This window comes from Electrona antarctica (assembly GCF_951216825.1).
Source record: "Electrona antarctica genome assembly, chromosome: 4".
NCBI classification, from domain to species: domain Eukaryota; kingdom Metazoa; phylum Chordata; class Actinopteri; order Myctophiformes; family Myctophidae; genus Electrona; species Electrona antarctica.
The window spans coordinates 1,049,521-1,065,371 of NC_136809.1; the positions used below are offsets into that span (position 1 = coordinate 1,049,521).

At 50.0% G+C, this 15,851-nt stretch overlaps 1 protein-coding gene across 3 annotated transcripts in view; it reads left to right on the forward strand.

Moving 5' to 3' along the window:
* Positions 1 to 15,851, forward strand: part of etaa1a (ETAA1 activator of ATR kinase a) — a 36,118-nt gene that overhangs the window by 10,891 nt on the left and 9,376 nt on the right. For 2 of the 3 annotated variants that reach the window (XM_079499107.1, XM_079499109.1), the window contains exons 6-7: positions 7,048 to 9,331; positions 10,140 to 10,557. In XM_079499107.1, the coding sequence (XP_079355233.1) occupies positions 7,048 to 9,331; positions 10,140 to 10,557 (2,702 nt within the window). The remainder of the gene's footprint in view (positions 1 to 7,047; positions 9,332 to 10,139; positions 10,558 to 15,851) is intronic. The other variant, XM_079499108.1, reaches the window with a different exon arrangement.

The window sequence follows — 15,851 nt, forward strand, 5'->3', positions numbered from 1 at the left end:
ATCTGTGAGACCTTTGAGACTGTGCTAAAACTCTGCTGCTCTACTATTGAGACTCTTCTGAAATTGGGCGTTAACGAACGTCATCATTGGCTGAGGGAATCTGTCTATCATTCTGATTGACAGATTCCTCGGCCAATCAGATCGGTCCACCTTCAGCCAATCCTATGGCTCTAATGCCCTAGGGGCACGCTGGTCCATAGCTCTAATGCCCTATGGTGGGGGGCACGCTGGTCCATAGCTCTAATGCCCTATGGCGGTGGGCACGCTGGTCCATAGCTCTAATGCCCTATGGCGGGGGCACGCTGGTCCATAGCTCTAATGCCCTATGGCGGGGGGCACGCTGGTCCATAGCTCTAATGCCCTATGGCGGGGAGCACGCTGGTCCATAGCTCTAATGCCCTATGGCGGGGGGCACGCTGGTCCATAGCTCTAACGCCCTATGGCGGTGGGCACGCTGGTCCATAGCTCTAATGCCCTATGGCGGGGGCACGCTGGTCCATAGCTCTAACGCCCTATGGCGGGGGCACGCTGGTCCATAGCTCTAACGCCCTATGGCGGGGGCACGCTGGTCCATAGCCCTAACGCCCTATGGCGGGGGGCACGCTGGTCCATTAGAGCTATGGACCAGCGTGCCCCCGCCATAGGGCGTTAGAGCTATAGGATTGGCTGAAGGCGGACCGATCTGATTGGCTGATTCCCTCAGCCAATGATGGCATTTGTTAACGCCCAATGTCAGAAGAGTCTCAAAAGTAGAGCAGCAGAGTTCAGATTTGTGTTTTGTATCCGTGTTTCGCATCTGTGTTTTGTATTTGTGTTTCAAACACAGATGCGAAACACGGATACAAAACACAGATGCAAATTATATTCGCTCAAAACAAAGTCGGTAATTATCGCCATACCGGCGGTATGGGGGCCGACAATAACCGCGGTAATAAAAACCCATACCGCCCCAGCCCTAGTTCTGACCAGACCCTAGTTCTTGGGCCACTCACTCACTCACTCACTCACTCACTCACTCACTCACTCACTCACTCACTCATCCACTCACTCACTCACTCATCCACTCACTCACTCACTCACCCACCCACCCACTCACCCACCCACCCACTCACCCACCCACCCACCCACCCACTCACCCACCCATCCAGCCACTCACTCACTCACTCACTCACTCACTCATCCACTCACTCACTCACTCACCCACCCACCCACTCACTCACTCACTCACCCACCCACCCACCCACTCACTCACTCACTCACTCACTCACTCACTCACTCACTCACTCATCCACTCACTCACCCACCCACCCACCCACTCACCCACCCACTCACTCACTCACTCACTCACTCATCCACTCACTCACTCACTCACTCACCCACCCATCCAGCCACTCACTCACTCACTCACTCACTCACTCACTCACTCACTCACTCACTCACTCATCCACTCACTCACTCACTCACCCACCCACCCACTCACTCACTCACTCACCCACCCACCCACTCACTCACTCACTCACTCACTCACTCATCCACTCACTCACTCACTCCCCCACCCACCCACCCACTCATTCACTCACTCACTCACCCACTCACTCACTCACTCACTCATCCACTCACTCACTCACTCACCCACCCACTCACTCACTCACTCACTCACTCATCCACTCACTCACTCATCCACTCACTCACCCACTCACCCACCCACTCACCCACCCACCCACTCACTCACCCACCCACTCACCCACCCACCCACCCACTCACCCACTCACCCACTCACTCACTCACTCACTCATCCACTCACTCACTCACTCATCCACTCACTCACTCACTCACTCATCCACTCACTCACTCATCCACTCACCCACCCACTCACTCACTCACTCACTCATCCACTCACTCACTCATCCACTCACTCACCCACTCACTCACTCACTCACTCACTCACTCATCCACTCACTCACTCATCCACTCACTCACTCACTCACTCACTCATCCACTCACTCATCCACTCACTCACTCACTCACTCATCCACTCACTCACTCATCCACTCATCCACTCACTCACTCACTCACTCATCCACTCACCCACTCACTCACTCACCCACTCACTCACTCACTCACTCACCCACTCATCCACTCACTCACTCACTCACTCAGTCTCTCACCCACCCACCCACCCACTCACTCACTCACTCACTCACTCACTCACTCACACCCACCCACCCACCCACCCACTCACTCACTCACTCACTCACTCACTCACTCACACCCACCCACCCACCCACCCACTCACTCACTCACTCACTCACTCACCCACCCACCCACTCACCCACCCACCCACTCACTCACTCACGTTAATAACATAGTAAAGCAAAAATGAGCAGAAGTATTTCAATCATAAGGAGGAGTGCCCTATTTTATTTTTGTGATGCACCGAATATTCTGCCGCAGACAATATTCGGCAGAAAATGTCTAAAAATGCATTTTCTGCCTATTCGGTTTCGGCCCGAATAGGCAGAAAATATATCACTGAATAGTGTATGCAATGAATGCATTCAAAAGAGCTGAATAAATGTTTTATGGACCCATAATAGTGATTATTATTTAAGTTAAGTTTTGCCATAACCATTTATTTTGCCATAAATCAGGTAGCTTTAACTCATTCACCGCCACCAGGGGGCGCCAAAAGTCCCAGACCGCCACCATATATATTTTATTTTATTTTATATATATTTATTTTTTTTCAAAAAGAAAATCTAAAAAATATATATATATATCTTTTTTTTTTGTTTTGTCTTGTCTCATCTGGACTACATTGGACAGCAATCTGGTGGAATAATCTGGTGGAAATAAAATCCATCCTACCCAAAACAGAGCTGCTAGACTATAGCTCTACATTGACTCATTTAGGACGGGCATTGAAATAATGCATAGGATGAGAGTTGATGAGAGATTTTTCTAATAAGAAGGCAGCATGCACGACTCCATCTTGACTCACTCACTGTAATCATTTTACCGGGTGCACGGTCAGACACGACATTTTAAACAATATCTTTTAAGGCACTTATTTATTTTACTAGGTAGGTTAGGTATGGCATGTTGCAGACAAGCAGCACACAACCAACACGTTGCCTAGGTTAGGTATGGCTGCAGACAAGCAGCACACAACCAACACGTTGCCTAGGTTAGGTATGGCTGCAGACAAGCAGCACACAACCAACACGTTGCCTAGGTTAGGTATGGCATGCTGCAGACAAGCAGCACACAACCAACACGTTGCCTAGGTTAGGTATGGCATGCTGCAGACAAGCAGCACACAACCAACACGTTGCCTAGGTTAGGTATGGCATGTTGCAGACAAGCAGCACACAACCAACACGTTGCCTAGGTTAGGTATGGCTGCAGACAAGCAGCACACAACCAACACGTTGCCTAGGTTAGGTATGGCATGTTGCAGACAAGCAGCACACAACCAACACGTTGCCTAGGTTAGGTATGGCTGCAGACAAGCAGCACACAACCAACACGTTGCCTAGGTTAGGTATGGCATGCTGCAGACAAGCAGCACACAACCAACACGTTGCCTAGGTTAGGTATGGCATGCTGCAGACAAGCAGCACACAACCAACACGTTGCCTAGGTTAGGTATGGCATGCTGCAGACAAGCAGCACACAACCAACACGTTGCCTAGGTTAGGTATGGCTGCAGACAAGCAGCACACAACCAACACGTTGCCTAGGTTAGGTATGGCATGCTGCAGACAAGCAGCACACAACCAACACGTTGCCTAGGTTAGGTATGGCATGTTGCAGACAAGCAGCACACAACCAACACGTTGCCTAGGTTAGGTATGGCATGTTGCAGACAAGCAGCACACAACCAACACGTTGCCTAGGTTAGGTATGGCTGCAGACAAGCAGCACCCAACCAACACGTTGCCTAGGTTAGGTATGGCTGCAGACAAGCAGCACACAACCAACACGTTGCCTAGGTTAGGTATGGCTGCAGACAAGCAGCACACAACCAACACGTTGCCTAGGTTAGGTATGGCATGTTGCAGACAAGCAGCACACAACCAACACGTTGCCTAGGTTAGGTATGGCTGCAGACAAGCAGCACACAACCAACACGTTGCCTAGGTTAGGTATGGCTGCAGACAAGCAGCACACAACCAACATGTTGCCTAGGTTAGGTATGGCATGTTGCAGACAAGCAGCACACAACCAACACGTTGCCTAGGTTAGGTATGGCTGCAGACAAGCAGCACACAACCAACACGTTGCCTAGGTTAGGTATGGCTGCAGACAAGCAGCACACAACCAACACGTTGCCTAGGTTAGGTATGGCTGCAGACAAGCAGCACACAACCAACACGTTGCCTAGGTTAGGTATGGCTGCAGACAAGCAGCACACAACCAACACGTTGCCTAGGTTAGGTATGGCATGTTGCAGACAAGCAGCACACAACCAACACGTTGCCTAGGTTAGGTATGGCATGTTGCAGACAAGCAGCACACAACCAACACGTTGCCTAGGTTAGGTATGGCATGTTGCAGACAAGCAGCACACAACCAACACGTTGCCTAGGTTAGGTATGGCTGCAGACAAGCAGCACACAACCAACACGTTGCCTAGGTTAGGTATGGCTGCAGACAAGCAGCACACAACCAACACGTTGCCTAGGTTAGGTATGGCTGCAGACAAGCAGCACACAACCAACACGTTGCCTAGGTTAGGTATGGCATGCTGCAGACAAGCAGCACACAACCAACACGTTGCCTAGGTTAGGTATGGCTGCAGACAAGCAGCACACAACCAACACGTTGCCTAGGTTAGGTATGGCTGCAGACAAGCAGCACACAACCAACACGTTGCCTAGGTTAGGTATGGCATGTTGCAGACAAGCAGCACACAACCAACACGTTGCCTAGGTTAGGTATGGCATGTTGCAGACAAGCAGCACACAACCAACACGTTGCCTCGGTTAGGTATGGCATGCTGCAGACAAGCAGCACATAACCAACACGTTGCCTAGGTTAGGTATGGCATGTTGCAGACAAGCAGCACACAACCAACACGTTGCCTAGGTTAGGTATGGCTGCAGACAAGCAGCACACAACCAACACGTTGCCTAGGTTAGGTATGGCTGCAGACAAGCAGCACATAACCAACACGTTGCCTAGGTTAGGTATGGCATGTTGCAGACAAGCAGCACACAACCAACACGTTGCCTAGGTTAGGTATGGCTGCAGACAAGCAGCACACAACCAACACGTTGCCTAGGTTAGGTATGGCTGCAGACAAGCAGCACACAACCAACACGTTGCCTAGGTTAGGTATGGCATGTTGCAGACAAGCAGCACACAACCAACACGTTGCCTAGGTTAGGTATGGCTGCAGACAAGCAGCACACAACCAACACGTTGCCTAGGTTAGGTATGGCTGCAGACAAGCAGCACACAACCAACACGTTGCCTAGGTTAGGTATGGCATGCTGCAGACAAGCAGCACACAACCAACACGTTGCCTAGGTTAGGTATGGCTGCAGACAAGCAGCACACAACCAACACGTTGCCTAGGTTAGGTATGGCTGCAGACAAGCAGCACACAACCAACACGTTGCCTAGGTTAGTTATGGCATGTTGCAGACAAGCAGCACACAACCAACACGTTGCCTCGGTTAGGTATGGCATGTTGCAGACAAGCAGCACACAACCAACACGTTGCCTCGGTTAGGTATGGCTGCAGACAAGCAGCACACAACCAACACGTTGCCTAGGTTAGGTATGGCATGTTGCAGACAAGCAGCACACAACCAACACGTTGCCTAGGTTAGGTATGGCATGTTGCAGACAAGCAGCACACAACCAACACGTTGCCTCGGTTAGTTATGGCATGTTGCAGACAAGCAGCACACAACCAACACGTTGCCTAGGTTAGGTATGGCATGCTGCAGACAAGCAGCACACAACCAACACGTTGTGGCAGTTGCCTTCGTCAGCGTTGTATACTGGAAACATCAACTGGTGTCACATTTGACACCAGTTTTCAGATGGGGGGGGGTCTTTTTTTTGGAGGTCCTTGACATGAAAATGTTTGAGAACGACTGACTTTTCAGAAAACTGTCGTGATTTAGAATCTGTCATTTGTAGAATTGTCCTCGGGTCTAAATGGGTTAACTATATTTGTCATCAGTTATGTTCTTTTTCTTTTATCTATATATTTTTTAAATCTTTTTGTTTAAATTCATGTTTGTGTCTTTCTGGTTATTTTGATCTATTCTATAGATTATTTACTAACTAGTCAGACACCAGTATGAAAATGTACACGACAAGTTCGCCACCTAGTGGACGGAAGCCCTATTCGCACGGGACTAGTATCACCCCAGGACCTCGGGTGACATGGAATATTATACAACAGGTCGTTTCGATCTGATTTCGATCTGATTGGTTGAAACAGCCTTCTAGCCTTGGATCAAACCAGCACTATTCACCAAAACAAAGAATTCAGCTGCTCTGTTCTCCCAGAGCGCAGCAAACTGGGTGGCTAGGCTAGCTAGTTTCTTGGGACATTTGTGGTCGTAGTGACTACATCTGTCATTAAAAAAATATGTTTTTTCAGTGATTTTCTTAGTTTTTAGGGTAACTGTTGTATAATTGCAATATTACACTTGAGGGTGTGGTTTAATGTGATTATTGCCACTTCAGTGATGCTTGCGGAACTCGACTTCGTCTCGTTCCTGACCGCATCTCTGTCGTGGCAATAATCACGTGGCCGACGGGCACGTATGGGTCTAGTGTCTGGAAACTTCCCATCATGCCCTCTGACTTCACAAAGGTGCTGATAGACAAGGTGGAAACAATGACAGACCGATATCTAACCCATTCTGACCTGAGATCTACAAGCTCGTAGCGCGCCACAAGCTTGTAGATCTGGTATTTTTCAATAGCTAAAGCATAACATAATGCTAACACCTGGCAAATATTTTCTCTCCTGTTTGTTTTTTTAATGTAAATCCTTATCGTGTTGTTTTGTCTCGTCAGAAGCAGCTGTGTGGACGACCTGATGAAGCTGGCCAAGCAGTTCGACCTCGACATGTTCCGCCAGAGCGACACGACGACGGACTCCGACCGAGACGTCGCTGAGATCCAGGACGCCACGGCGCTCCGCGGCGGTTTACCGCTGCTCCCCCACGACCACGTCGACATGTCGGATGTCCAGAAATCTCCTCCTCCTCCTCCTTGGGAAAGGCGTGGCCCGCCCGTCGTACACGATGCCGATCACCTCATGGAGGTGGACGACCTGGAGCTGGACGCCATCTTCGACGGACCCACGCAGCGCGTCAGCGGAGATCTGAGTCAGGTGTCGTTAGCCGAGGGGTCTCTGGAGGTGAAACCTGGTCCAAACGGACCCACACGGCTCGTCGGCGGAGGTCTGAGTCTGAAACCTGGACCCAGACTGACCTCCACAGAGGAGACTCTGGGGAACATGATCAAAGGACCTTCTAGAAACATCAAAGGCTCTTCTGGGAACATCAAAGGCTCTTCTGGGAACATCAAAGGCTCTTCTGGGAACATCAAAGACTCTTCTGGGAACATCAAAGACTCTTCTGGGAACATCAAAGACTCTTCTGGGAACATCAAAGGCTCTTCTGGGAACATCAAAGACTCTTCTGGGAACATCAAAGACTCTTCTGGGAACATCAAAGACTCTTCTGGGAACATCAAAGACTCTTCTGGGAACATCAAAGACTCTTCTGGGAACATCAAAGACTCTTCTGGGAACATCAAAGACTCTTCTGGGAACATCAAAGGCTCTTCTGGGAACATCAAAGAGAACCAGTCCAGTGCCGTTCCTCGTACTTCAGCCACGCCCCTCTCGATGCAGACCCGACGTCCGGTAGAAAACAACATGGCCGCCGCGGTGGAAAACAACATGGCCGCCGCGGTGGAAAACAACATGGCCGCCGTGGTGGAAAACAACATGGCCGCCGCGGTGGAAAACAACATGGCCGCCGCGGTGGAAAACAACATGGCCGCCGCGGTGGAAAACAACATGGCCGCCGCGGTGGAAAACAACATGGCCGCCGATGACGACGACTGGGACGACGACGACCTCCTCGACGACCCTCTGGTTTTCGCCATGATGACCCAAAACCTCCAAAACGTCGTCCCGCCTCCGAAGCACTGCTCCACCCAGAGAAACCCTCCCGAGGACCCTGGTCTGGGTGGAGGAGGTCCTGGTCTGGGAGGAGGAGGTCCTGGTCTGGGAGGAGGAGGTCCTGGTCTGGGTGGAGGAGGTCCTGGTCTGGGAGGAGGAGGTCCTGGTCTGGGAGGAGGAGGTCCTGGTCTGGGAGGAGGAGGTCCTGGTCTGGGTGGAGGAGGTCCTGGTCTGGGAGGAGGAGGTCCTGGTCTGGGAGGAGGAGGTCCTGGTCTGGGAGGAGGAGGTCCTGGTCTGGGAGGAGGAGGTTCCAGGGACCAACAGAGACCCAGGGACCAGCAGAGACCTCCCAGGGACCAGCAGAGACCCAGGGACCAGCAGACAGCTCCCAGGGACCAGCAGAGACCCAGGAGGACCTTCCAGTTGGAGACCAACTCCTCCACCACCTTCAGCCAGATCCTCTCCGACGTTTCAAACCACCGCCCCCCCGCGGCCCTGAAGAGACCAGACCCCTCCAACCCCGGGACAAAATCTTCTGTCCCCTCCAACCCCGGGACGAAATGTTCTGTCCCCTCCAACCCCAGGGCGAAACCTACTGTCCCCTCCAACCCCAGGACGGAACCTTCCTCTGTACCCTCCAACCCCAGGACGGGACCTTCCTCTGTTCCCTCCAACCCCAGGACGGAACCTTCCTCTGTACCCTCCAACCCCAGGACGGGACCTTCCTCTGTTCCCTCCAACCCCAGGACGGAACCCTCCTCTGTACCCTCCAACCCCAGGACGGGACCTTCTGTACCCTCCAACCCCAGGACGGGACCTTCTGTACCCTCCAACCCCAGGACGGGACCTTCTGTACCCTCCAACCCCAGGACGGAACCTTCCTCTGTCCCCTCCAACCCCAGGACGGGACCTTCCTCTGTACCCTCCAATCCCAGGACGGGACCCTCTGTCCCCTCCAACCCCAGGACTGCCACCTCGGCTAGGGAACCTCTGCCTACCAGAACCACACCGGCTGCACCTCCCCACCGGTCCACTGGGGGCACCATAGAGGCTGCACCTCCCCAGCGGTCCACCGGGGGAGCTGTAGAGGCTGCACCTCCCCAGCGATCCACTGGGGGAGCTGTTGAGGCTGCACCTCCCCAGCGATCCACTGGGGGAGCTGTAGAGGTAGGTCTTTGTCACAATCTAGTAAACATGAACCCACGTGGATTAAACTAAGCTTTTTAGCCAAAGTTAATATATTTATGAGAAAACCATGAAAACCATGCATCTGTCACTTAAACCAGGTGAAAACCATCTGTCACTTAAACCATTTAGGCCTGACGTCGAAATACAAAAAAAATCTTCCGAAAGAATATATATTCAAAGATTTGTGCCCCATTTTCACGATTTTTCAAAAATAGCAGACCTACAAGCTCATAGCGCGCCACTCGGTGGCGCGAGTGGCGCGCTATGAGCTTGTAAATCTGCTATTTTTCAATAGCTAAAGTATAACAGAATGCTTAGTTAAAACACCAAAAGGGGTTCCCGTCCAGAATGGGTTAAACCATCTGTCACTTAAACCAGGTGTGTTGACGTCTTGGGCACCACATGGGGTGATGACAGAGACGTGTGGAGACGTCTTGGGCACCACATGGGGTGATGACAGAGACGTGTGGAGACGTCCTGGGCACCACATGGGGTGATGACAGAGACGTGTGGAGACGTCTTGGGCACACAATGTGTTAAGTGACCGATGCATGGCTTGTTTACAACCAAATTGGACTTCCTCTATCGCACTTCCTCTTCAAAATAAGAGCCATTTTAGTGGACTAAATCTACAGTTGATTTAGTCGACTAAAATGTATTTTGGCGGGCCTTGATGCCGTCGCAATGGCTGATTTTACACTTACTGAAAATAGCAGATCTACAAGCTCACAACGTGTCGCACTGTGTGTGTGCGTGTGCGTGTGCGCGCGCGTGTGTGTGTTTGTAGCTGTCTGGTGGTCGGGACGTCCCGGACGAGGATCTGGACTCTCTGTTCTCCTCGTCTCCTCCGTGGGACGACATTAACGAGGTTAACGTCGACGATGACGACCACCTGCTGCTGGAGCTGTGCGAGGTCGTCGAGAGCCAGATCTCCTCCCACAGCCACGGAGCGGCCAATCACAGCCAGATCTCCTCCCACAGCCACGGAGCGGCGCCAGCCAATCACAGCCAGATCTCCTCCCACAGCCACGGAGCGGCGCCAGCCAATCACAGCCAGATCTCCTCCCACAGCCACGGAGCGGCGCCAGCCAATCACAGCCAGATCTCCTCCCACCACGGAGCGGCGCCAGCCAATCACATCCAGATCTCCTCCCGCAGCCACGCCCCTGCTCCAGCCAATCGCCTCTCTGCTGGTCAGACTCCTGGTAAGTGTTTCGTCGACTTAAAACTATGACGAAAAATGTCTGTCGACCTTTTTTCACTTTTTTAGCTCAGCTCAGCTCAGCTCAGCACAGCTCAGCACAGCTCAGCTCAGCTCATCTCATCTCAGCTCAGCACAGCACAGCACAGCTCAGCTCAGCACAGCACAGCTCAGCACAGCTCAGCTCAGCTCATCTCATCTCAGCTCAGCACAGCACAGCACAGCTCAGCTCAGCACAGCACAGCTCAGCACAGCTCAGCTCATCTCAGCTCAGCTCAGCTCATCTCAGCACAGCACAGCTCAGCTCAGCTGTCGTTAACTCCCCTGTTTACGGCTCATAAAGAATGCCTCGTCTCTCCTGATCCAGGAGCTCTCTGTGGTTTGGACCAGATGGACTTACTGTACTTCTGTCTTCATCTCTGACGTCAATGTTACCGGCCTCAGACCTAGGGGAGTCTGGGTCGGTACAAGCGATACACAGGCTTGAATGCGCTGTGGATCTGTGAAAAACGAGGAATGGGACACATTCTTTAGTGTCAACATTCAGTAATAAAATATATCAAAATAATAACAACAGACATCTTACTTCACAATAGTACAAAATACAATAAACCAAATAAATCAAAAATGAACTGTATCCTTCATAAAACCAAAAATGAAGCATTGTGCACTTTATAACCCTTTTGACACAATATCAATCTGTATTCTTACTCTCAACATACACACTTAATACTGTAGTCAGAACACTCAGATTCCATTTATCATAACAATAATACATTTCCTGTCAGAACACTCAGATTGCATTTATCATCATAACAATAATACATTTACTGAATCTAATACTCTTCTTCATTCTCAGCTCAAATACACATTCAAAAGAACACGTTTTCATCCCAACACGCACGCACGCACGCACGCACGTGCGCACGCACGCTTCCAGGTCTTTAGGGTCTATCTGGACACCTTCACTTGTCACTAGGCGTCCGATGTATCTCACTTCTCGTCTGAACAGCTCACATTTCTTTGGACGTAACTTGATGCCATGCTCTCGCAGGCGGCGGAGCACTCGCCTCAGGTCCTCCACGTGGTCTTGGAATGATTTAGAAAAACAAAGAACGTCGTCCAAATAGGGAGAACAGCATTCATCCCTCATGCCATCGAAGACACCCTCCATACATCTTTGAAAGGCCGCTGGGGCGTTGGTAAGGCCAAAGGGTAGGCGAAGCCACTCATATAATCCCCACGGGGTACTAAAAGCGGTCAGGTGCCTGGAACTCTCATCAACAAAGCCCTGGTGGTATGCGCTGCCTTGGTCGAGTATTGAGAACCAGGAGTAGCCTCCCAGGTTATCCAGCAGGTCTTGAATGCGTGGGAGCGGATGACGGTCAGGGACAGTTTTGCGGTTTAACTCCCTGAAGTCAATGCATAGACGCAAGCTCTTATTTTTTTTTCGGACACAAACCACGGGGGATGAGTACGGTGAAGTGGACTTTCTTATCCAGCCATGGTCAAGCAGGTTCTGCACATACTCTTTTACCTCTCTGTACAGGGGTTTCGGGATTGCATTGTAGCGTTTTTGGACTGGTGTCTCATCATTTAGCTTAATTTTGAGTTGTAGGTTTGGGATGCAACCTATGTCAGAGTCATCCTTTGCAAAGGCATCTGACTCGTCGTATAACATGTTTTTGGCCATCTCTTGTTCCTCCTCTTCGAGGTGTGACAATTCAATAGGTGGATGCCATTTATCTGGAGTCAGAGCGGAGCAGGTTTGAACAGTGGAACGGTTGATGGGTTTTGGGCTGTTGGAGGAGTGGTTAATGGGTTTGGCCTCAGTAATTTCCTCTAGTGTGCCTAAAATGGTTCTCTGTGACAGATAGATGTCATGCTTAGTGAAATTCTGAATAGGGATTTTGGCGGTTTTAGATGTGCCATTGGGGACATCTACTAAAGTGGGAAAGGGGTCTAAACCCTCAGGGCAGTTGTTCTCTGGGCTCGGCTCAAATAGCATTGTTCCGCCACGGGGCCATGCTCTGACTCTGCACTTCACCTCACATATTTGACCAGAAGGGATAGTTAGTCCTTTCTTTCCAACTCGCACAGTGTACTGAGGAGGTGTTTCATCAGGGGGCAGCATCTGGAGAACAGAAATAAGGGTTTCCACTGTGCTTTCACTGACACTCATGGCTTCCTTCAGTATTGCAGTCAGATCCACCTGTTCTGTGTTCTCTTTGATCATCTCTGCAATGACATTGCTACCTAACAGGGGACAGTTAACACAGTTCTGACTGATTAATATGGGCACCTGTATGTCAGCATGTCCATGGTTCTCACTGTGTATCTGTAAGTCAACGTAAGCCCATCCATCAAAGGGAACCGCCGTGCCATTTGCTGCAGATATTTTGAGGGGTTTATCTCTGAATAGGGATGAGAGTGGCTGTATTTTGACACTAGGCAATGCTTCCTCTAACCACGCTCTCCCCACCATAGTCACTTGGGCCCCTGAGTCGAGCAGCATTTGGAGAGGGACCCCATTGATTGCACATGAGACCATACATCGCTTGCCAATTAGTTGTGCTACACGTTTTCTTGGTGTTGACTGGCACTGTGTAGTTGGTTTTCCTGGGTTTACTGTTTCAACTGAGTTAACCTGTACTGGAGACTTGTTATTGGCGACGGTCACTGGCAGCCTCACTCCAGTGACCTCCTCTCGTTTCCCGATGCCTTTCTCTGCAGACAGCCAACGGCTCTATGTCCTTCCTGACCACATATGAAACAGTGAGGACAATGTTTAATGTTCTTTTGCACACAGTCCTGACATCGGCCCCTCGTCTCAGCTGTTTGGGGTCGAATTGAGGGTCGGTTCGGGGGTGGATCTGGGTTCACAGGAGTCGCAGATTCTGTGGGTTTGAGAACCTGGGCAAAATGTTTGGTCAGTGAGGACACTTGTGCGGTCAGTTCTAGAATGGCAGCACGGTTAGCCTGTAATTCAGAGTCAACTTGGGTCTGTTTAGTCTGGTCAGTCTGCTCAGTCTGAGCTGTACTTACAGTCACTGGTCGGGGTTTAATCACAGTACCAAGGCGTCTTAACCTCTCTGCCTCCTCACTGGTGGACTTAGTGATCTGTTCTAGGAGAAGGTCATCATTAACCTGCAAGTCTGTGAGGAAAGGTTTGAGATCACATCTGACATGGTTATTTTTTTCATTCAACCCTTGGTAGAGTGTGTGAAGGAATGTACCCTGAACAAGCTTTCTGTCATAACAAAAATCTGCACCTGGCTGTTGTGACTCAAAAACAACTCTCTGTTTTAGACCCATGATTCTATACAAAAACTGCTGTGGGCCCTCTTTGTCTTGCTGTCTGGCAGTACTAAGCTCCTGAAAAAGCTCAGTGCTGTTTTTGTCTCTGATATGGGAACGGAGAAACCGTTTTAACTCACTCATAGTAAGGTCATCTTTGTTAGTTAACATTTCTCTGAATGTACCAGGTTTAGTGATCTTAAGCACAGTGCGGATAACCTCGGACTCACTAAACCCTTCATGTAACCCTTCATCCATCTGTTTACAAAGGCTACTGAATGACATTTCAGACCCTGTGTCAGAAATCTGTCCACCATAAAGTTTAAACTCTCTGCGTGGAAACAGAGCAGCTACATCAGTCAATCTCACCACCTGCTCACCACTACTGGAGGACGGACTGGCACGGCCAGGAGGGGCACCACCTGCACTGTTGGTGATGGATCTAGCTGGTGATGTAGTGGCAAGGTTCCTGGTTGGTGTGCTAGTGTCTCTGTCCATAGTCGGAGGAGGTGCGTGAATGTCTCTTTCCCTGGCTGGGGACAGCAGGTGACTGTCCATGGTCGCTGTAGTTGAACTGGTCTGTTGAGTCGCTGCATCTTCTGTCTGGAGAGGTGCAGCCTCGACCACTCCTCTCGCGTCAGCTCCTACCACAGCACCTCTTCCATCCAGGAGTCGGAACATGTCATCGATCATGTCGTTGAGGGGAAGGATTTGTGACATGCCTTCATCCTCCATTTCTTTCAACTTGTCACCTTTCAGGTAGTCGACAATCAAATCAAACAGTTCTGGTTCACTCAAAGCCGCAAGCTCCTCAGCTTCTCTGTATTCATCAACAGCACTGGCAACAGTCTGTAGCTGACTGGTACTCAAAGCTAAGAGTCTCTTTTGGATCGTGAATATCAGCATCCTTCGTGGGGTTGTGGTAGTAGCCATCTTTAGCGCCCGTGGTCTCTACTCTCTGGATGACGCACAGCAATGCAGCCTTCCCTGAAGCTTTAGACACAGGTTCTCTCCGTGGCAGTTCCCACTTTCCCAGCTAGGTGGCGCTGTATCCCGGACGAGCCCCCAATTGTTACCGGCCTCAGACCTAGGGGAGTCTGGGTCGGTACAAGCGATACACAGGCTTGAATGCGCTGTGGATCTGTGAAAAACGAGGAATGGGACACATTCTTTAGTGTTGCGTAGCTCGGTCGCAGCGGTTTATTACTGACTCAATGTATCAACATTCAGTAATAAAATATATCAAAATAATAACAACAGACATCTTACTTCACAATAGTACAAAATACAATAAACCAAATAAATCAAAAATGAACTGTATCCTTCATAAAACCAAAAATGAAGCATTGTGCACTTTATAACCCTTTTGACACAATATCAATCTGTATTCTTACTCTCAACATACACACTTAATACTGTAGTCAGAACACTCAGATTCCATTTATCATAACAATAATACATTTCCTGTCAGAACACTCAGATTGCATTTATCATCATAACAATAATACATTTACTGAATCTAATACTCTTCTTCATTCTCAGCTCAAATACACATTCAAAAGAACCCGTTTTCATCCCAACACGCACGCACGCACGCACGTGCGTGCGCATGCGCACCACGTGTGCTGTCTGTGTTGTAACACAGTGTAAAACCACCTGGCTAACTACCTGGCAGCAGCCATTATTCAACTCAATCAAAACAATAAAACTACTGGTCCAAACTCACTTCAAGTACACTCAAAACGTTACAAAACATGTCACTGACAGTTCACAGTAGTTTCAACATCATTAGGCATGTTTAGATATCATATTTATACCTGTGAAAAACGAGGAATGGGACACATTCTTTAGTGTTGCGTAGCTCGGTCGCAGCGGTTTATTACTGACTGCGCATGTGCGGGACCGAGACTATAGGCAGTTCCTCTATGATTCACAGAAGCGCATGAGCGCCATCTATTGACTAGGAAGTCTAATAAGATGTGACATCTCATAGAAAAGTGT